This window comes from Saccostrea cucullata, unplaced genomic scaffold (genome assembly GCF_032062105.1).
Source record: "Saccostrea cucullata isolate Sc308-1 unplaced genomic scaffold, CSIRO_AGI_Scuc_v1 ctg10522, whole genome shotgun sequence".
In the NCBI taxonomy this organism is placed as follows: Eukaryota; Metazoa; Mollusca; class Bivalvia; order Ostreida; family Ostreidae; genus Saccostrea; species Saccostrea cuccullata.
In genome coordinates this window covers 16387-22935 of record NW_026924098.1, presented here as the reverse complement: position 1 = coordinate 22935, position 6549 = coordinate 16387, and the positions used below count along the sequence as shown (strand labels likewise).

Below are 6549 nucleotides of genomic sequence, written 5' to 3'. Positions count from 1 at the left end.
CTTTAAATGAGATCCCGAAAAAGGGGCTGGGCACTCAAATTAGGGGCCAAGAGGGGCCAAAAGTCTTCAATCCATAATTCTTTATCAGTTCATATTTTGTAATACATCACTGAAGCAAAGATGTTCATCTCAACCATCTACATCTAAATATTATGATTTTTATGTCGTATGGTTCATAATTAGGGGCCACAAGGGGCCAGAATGCTAAATCTTTGATGCTTAATATCTCAAAATGGAGAAATATTTTGATAAGCAATGTTGAACAAAAGATGTTCAAAATAATGTTTTGAACAAAATGCTACCTTTCATTTTTTGCTTAAGGTAGATCGCGGGTTTACTGTCTGCCTGAAAACATACTCTGAAAATTTGTCTGCTGAATCCTCTCGTTTCGAATTTTTCTTTCTGAAAGTTTTTTGAGATTCGTGCGCTTGGTTATATTGTTATCGTATTTCAAAGGCACTAATGTTGATGAGAACAGGTGACGCTATTACAATGAAATATATAGCAAAATGCGCCTTTCTTGCCGTAAACGCATTTTAAAACCATGCTCATAGTATGAAAACGGCGCAGACGAATTTTATATTACTCAACACAATGAATGTGAGATAAATTTAGAATCGATCTATCAAAAAAAATTAATATGTGTTCTCGCTCATTTTCTCTCAAAAAAACTTTAAAGTTTTACAAATTTGTAGCAAACGTATATAATTTCATTAAGACGTTATATAACGTTATTACGACGTCATTATTTTTGTACGTCTCAGAATAACATTGTAATCAAGAATTCACTCAAAAAAACATGTATAATCCGTATTTTCAATTTTTAATCGATTGACATTGTCATAATCAATTAACCTAAATTGTCACACTTTTTCAATGGAACAGAGTCATGGTATTTGTTTTCTTGACAAAATCAAGCAGTGCTGAAAAGTTAGAACAAATCTTCAAAGATATGAGCACAAAAACTTCTTATTGGATTTGAGAGCATTTGTAAACCTTTTTTACATATGTGTTATCTTAAGTTAAATGTGCCATGGTTTTAAATCAAAATGTTACAATTAATAAAATAAAAATATACTGTAGTTCAATAAATTAATTTTCGCGAGCACATCATCTGCACAATAAAGTTCTCATCACGAATGAAAAATTATTTACAGTGTATGAATCTCAACTTGTATTATTGAAGAAACGTACATGTAGACAATCATACTTCATAAAATGAAATGATTTTGTCTATAACTGTATTTACAGACTTTAGTTTTCCCTTCAACACTTCGTAGAGTCCATCTCTTCCGCCTCTCTGAAGCGCCAATTTCAAATGATTCGCCTGAAAGCCATTACCTGCCAAAGTAGAACTTTGCCCCTTTGTAAGCACCTTTGCAGTTATCATTTCATGAAAACTTCCTATGTTTTTGTTCTTATTTGATAGCTTTTCGTTGTTCGCGATGACATAATCGGTAGAGAAGATTGACTCAGAGAGTGACTCCTCCGCTTTTGGAGTGTTTTTCAGCAAGATTTTCAACGCATAAACATCATTTTCAGCATTATGTGCATTTGCAGAATCAAATTCTGGAGCTAACGATTTAGCCAAGTCTTGAAGTTTATATGATGGTTGATTTGGGTGTACTTTCTTGAAAAATTTCACTGTGTCCGAGAAACCAACGACACTTTTTAACATATCAGTCAGACCATGTCTGGTAAAGCAGGACACTAAGATACGCGCATCAAATTGTGCATTATGTGCCACAATTAAGGGGGATGGGAAGCTGCTAAGCCACTCAGCAAACTCGGCTATGGCCTGCCTTTCTCCACAAGATGGGACCGGGTTTAGCTGGTAATACATCTGCATTCCGTGCATTTCTATCCCAGTTAGTTTTACTATTGCTGGTGGAATAAAACCGTTTGCGGGTTGTACAAATCTGTTGAACCTGTCCTCTGAATGAAGTGGTGCTGCCGCAATCTGAATGATTCTGCTACTGTTAGCTAAAAGGAATATTTATTGTAAAATTAAAATCATCTTGATAAATGCATTGACAGCTATTGTTTAAACGAATGATCAAAGCATTGATATTATATGCACATTATATTTACCCAAAGTCAACTTTAATACTATGAATATTTATTGCTTACAAAATCCAGTAGTCTCTAGATCAGCCACAATAATTGTGTCAGGTGAGGCTGGTGCGTCTACAGGTCTGCTGAGCTGCCGTGTACTGGGAAGTGGTATATCCATGACCAGTTCCTCCTGTCTGTCTGCGGGGACTGCATAGTCTATACCCGACTCATATGTTGTGCCTTCATGTAATTCCGCCGATGCCAATGACGACTGTCTTTCTTCCTTGAGACGCAGTCGATCCAGCTTTGCCTGTCGTGAGCTTTGTCGGGCCTGTTGTCTTGTCCTCTTTCTGTCCAGGTACCCCGCTCTTACTCCTGTCTGTTTTCCAGGTGACAGGCAACAAGCCTTGTTTACCTAACATCAATGTATGAAAAATACATTTTAAATCATTACAAGAATATGTATAAAAAATACCAGTAAGTTTAAATTGTCAATTTTTTAATTACATATGTCATTATTACCTCTACAATAAATCCGTGTCCTTCATTCTTCTGAGAAATGGCTGCAGCGACCCGGAAGGAGAGGCTATCCGACCCAGAATAATGCTGCGACTTTGGTGCCTTTTTAGCTATTATTTGGTTCAAGTTTTCATTCGCATTAGATGAGCCGAGGTTAGCTAGTTTTTCCGCATTTTCTGCGTGTTTAGTGAATAATTCTAGCAAGGTTTCCTTTAGTTTATCTCCCTGTAAACTTTTGCCTGATGGAAAGCTCTTGTGTTGGTACGTGTCGGGACTTTTGATATATCCACACCAGACCTCATTACATCCGCTATGATCCCCAAAAGCATGAGGAACGGTGGCTAATAAATTCTGGCGAATTCCCTCAACATTTTCTTTGTTTTGCTCAATGGCGTAGCTAAAGCATTTTTTGAAATAATTAATGTTAGCTGTGGAGAAGTTCTTGTGGCCATCTTTGACTTTATGGAGGGAGTTGTTAAAATTGCGCACAATATGACTTTTGTCGCTGCATTTTTCCAGCTGGTCTGATATGGCTTTTTTGGCTCTCACAAAAGTGGTGGTGTCGTCATCCATGATCAGCGTTTTTACACCTAAACCCTTTTCCTTCAGAGACTTTAAGCATTGGACAGTCAGGAAGGGTTCCATGCCCTTAGCAGAACCGCTCCAATTTCTTCTGCAGCGATGGGTTGTTTTTGAACTGTTTTTGCGTGAAGAAGATTTCCGATTCCTGCATTTTCTGCAAGTCTTGCATGCGATGCCGTAAGAAAGGCACTTCTTGGTGTTCTTACCCATAACAGTCACATGTCCTGAAATTGATTATTGATGAACTATTAAGATGCTGAATAAAAATATACTTATATAGGTCTACATATATACATATATATATAAATACTTTACACAGGAAAATTTCCGTCCGACCAAATTGTTCTAATCTTAGCTTGGCGACGTTTAAATCATGTAAAACTAAACATTTTATTGATAAAATGCAATTTTTATTGTTTGTTTGTTTTTGTTTTTTGTTTTATTTTTTTTTTAAAAAAAGGGGGGGGGGTATTTTCCGTGATACCGGTTTCATCAAAATTTTAGAGTTATCTCTCTTTGTTTTCGCAAATAAATTATGTAAAATTTTGTAAAAAAAAAAAGCAAACCCATGTACTTGTAAATATCGAATCGGTAATAAAATGGTTATAAGGAGAGTGTATATACCTGACAAGCTATTGTAATTACGACCAGTTCCCCTCTTTTGCCATCCGCCGTCACTTGAAACACCAATATCAACATCCGAAGGATTTGAAGCGTCGCCACTATATCAAAATTTTAAAACAATTTTTTTTATAACCTATCCATAAACGACATTCTCTTGAATATGTTTATTCATTAATCGAACGTAGACGAAAGTTTTGCATATATATCAAACCAAATACTATATTGTCTGAATATACATGTATATCTATACAATTTAATTTTTTTCTATACCTCTCTGAACACAAAATCTCGGCTTGTATGGCAGAATTACAAGATTGTTCTGCTATGTCCTCTATGATATGGCCGACCTCCCTCTCTCGTTCTTTTAGTGTCTTGTGATGAATCGTAGGGAGATTGAGTTCTGCCAATATATTATTGACCTGTTGTTCACCTATACCAGCGTTAATCATAGCTATAATTAAAAAAAAACAACCTTAATTGAATTTTAATTTTCCAACCTCATTATTAGTTTATGCAAATGATCTGCTCTGGGGCTGAACTGAAGCCTGCAGGGGTTCTAGGGCAAGGCCCAGGTTGGGGTCCGGAGGCTGACAAACTTTTAGAAATAAGAAATATTTTCATTTCTTTTAGGATAACGAACATATAAGTTTTACATACAAAAAAATCAAACGGGTGGGGGTTGGGTGGGGGGAGGTCTGGTTCCGCCTTTGGCATGTACGTTTTTAGAACTCGTGGCCAATCTTATAAAGAACAATAGAATCAAAGCCAAACTAGTATTTAAAAAGAATTAAACTCCTTCATAATCGATTGAGAAATTTTGTAAAAATTTTATAAGTAGGTTGTCATTATGTTTGTTTTTCAGCTAAGACACGCGTGGCCTCTGACTAAATCAAGCGAATCTAGAAATGTCAGCTCAAGAAGGTGCAACTCTTGCCTTGAACCCAATTCTTTCCACATCTGCGCTATAAAATAAAACCTAAGGCGAATCCCTTTTCGATATCAGGAATAAAAGGGTTGGGGATATAGATGATAATATACTGAAGTGAACTTCATGTTTTCTTTGTGTGTGGGGGGGGGGGGGGAGGTAGGGGGGGGATTCGTCGATTGCTTCACGTAGTTAAAAACAATCTCACTTAAAAGCTATATTTATGAGGGTATCTCTTGATGAAAATTATTATATGATTAATCACATCAGCAATAGTGCTGCTATTATAAATATCAAATTTCTAAACACATGTACATGTATTATAAATTCTGACATGCATTTCAACACGATACTAATAGTATGTGTAATACTGATTTTGAGATGTATTCCTATGATTAATATGTATATTACTAGTATCTTATAGTAGCATGAAATGAAATTGGGGGCATGTGTCTGACACAGCGGCGCTGAATCTGTCTTTGCATTATATAAACATCATGGCATTTTAGAGGAGGTCACATATAGATATCTGTAAAATTAGCTGTGATCCAAATATCGCCAACACTCCATTTCTGGGAAGGAGGGGGGGTAATTATTTTGGGAATTTTTAACAATCTTAAAGTGAAATTAACTTGAATCAAGTAACATACTAGTAATACACAAACCTGCTGCTAGTTTAGTGTTGATGTCAAAACAACGGGCTGGTCCTTTCCCATTTGTATTGTGACGCTTTCCCGTGGGCACCGAATTTGTATTGCTGCATTTCAGACAATTAATGTACAGTATGGATGCCAGTCCATATTTTTTTTCACCAGTACACGAAGAAAGATGTAGAGGTTCTTTGCAAAAAACACACTCTTTCAAACCTTCCGCTAGTAGTTTCAGTTCAACAACTCGCCTCCCTGACTCCCATGAATTTACATCTGAGCAGGTTGTTAAAGATCCGGGGGCTTCTTCCGTCTTTTTTTCTGTTTGAGAATTAGTTTTAAATACCAAGTTCTTCAAACTCGCTATCTTTTTCTCGGATGCAAACTTCCCCTTATATTTCATTGCGAATATTTCATTCTCTGACAGTTTCACGATTGTGACGTAACTTTCTTTTTTAAAAAATGACGTATTTTTAAATTCCGCCAAAATTAATCAAATGAGATTATATCTATGTACAAAGAATGATGAGTAATATTGCATTACTTTGAAAATTGAATAAATTTTAACTTTCCATATTTCAACTTTATGTAAACTTCTTAATTTAATTTAGTATTGATTAGTTATTGATCATTCCTTTATTTTTTATTACACATAAATGAATATTTTACAGACAATACAAGCTTTAATGTTTGTTTAATTTTATACTGCATACAGGTGAAAATACTTTTTGCTTGTTTGTAATTTGACACTGCAAACATAGTAAGCTTTTTACGTCGAATCCTATTGTGACGTCAGCAAACCCGCGATCTACCTTAACGGCCCCATTAAGGAGTTGAAGGGTTGGTCTCTAAATATTTCTTTTGCTAATAGCTCAAAAACGAAAAGGAATTTCTAAACAGTTGTTGAACACAAAATGTTCAAAATCTTAAGAGTTTTAAGATGATGTGAATAAAGAGTGCTGATTCCTAAAATAAGTGGCCGTTAGGGGCAAAAGGCCGATTTTTAAAAGTCTTTAATGTTCAATGTCTTTTTACAGATTGTGGTAAATCATTATTTTAGAATGAAAATCGCAATCAAAATCTTATCTCATCTCATCAAGAATTGGACGGAAGACCCACTCGTTGCTCGCAACGAGATCTCATCTAGTTATTATTATTATGTTCCCCAAACGAAGTTGGGGAACATATTGTTTTTAC

The 6549-nt window shown here is 35.5% G+C and overlaps 1 protein-coding gene across 2 annotated transcripts; it reads right to left on the bottom strand.

Annotated features, from left to right (window-relative positions):
• Positions 1–326: 326 nt before the first annotated feature.
• LOC134265692 (uncharacterized) lies at positions 327–6152 on the bottom strand. 2 transcript variants are annotated; one of them, XM_062747913.1, is made up of 7 exons: positions 5371–6152; positions 4051–4231; positions 3781–3878; positions 2578–3380; positions 2131–2470; positions 1342–1983; positions 327–345 (listed from the first exon to the last, which is right to left on the bottom strand). In XM_062747913.1, the coding sequence occupies exons 1-7, from the start codon at positions 5753–5755 to the stop codon at positions 335–337; spliced, it is 2460 nt and encodes an 819-aa protein (XP_062603897.1). In that variant the 5' UTR covers positions 5756–6152; the 3' UTR covers positions 327–334. The 2 variants fall into 2 exon arrangements, with proteins under 2 accessions (XP_062603897.1, XP_062603896.1); XM_062747912.1 differs by having other exon boundaries at positions 336–1983.
• Positions 6153–6549: the final 397 nt, after the last annotated feature.

Bases quoted from the DNA above. Each gene is read 5' to 3' on its own strand.
- LOC134265692 (XM_062747912.1), bottom strand. From the start codon at position 5,755: ATGAAATATAAGGGGAAGTTTGCATCCGAGAAAAAGATAGCGAGTTTG. The intron at 4,232-5,370 runs GTTTGTGTATTA...TTTTAATTATAG, and splicing joins CAACACTAAACTAGCAGCAG to CTATGATTAACGCTGGTATA. The intron at 3,381-3,780 runs GTATATACACTC...AATCAATTTCAG, and splicing joins TAATTACAATAGCTTGTCAG to GACATGTGACTGTTATGGGT.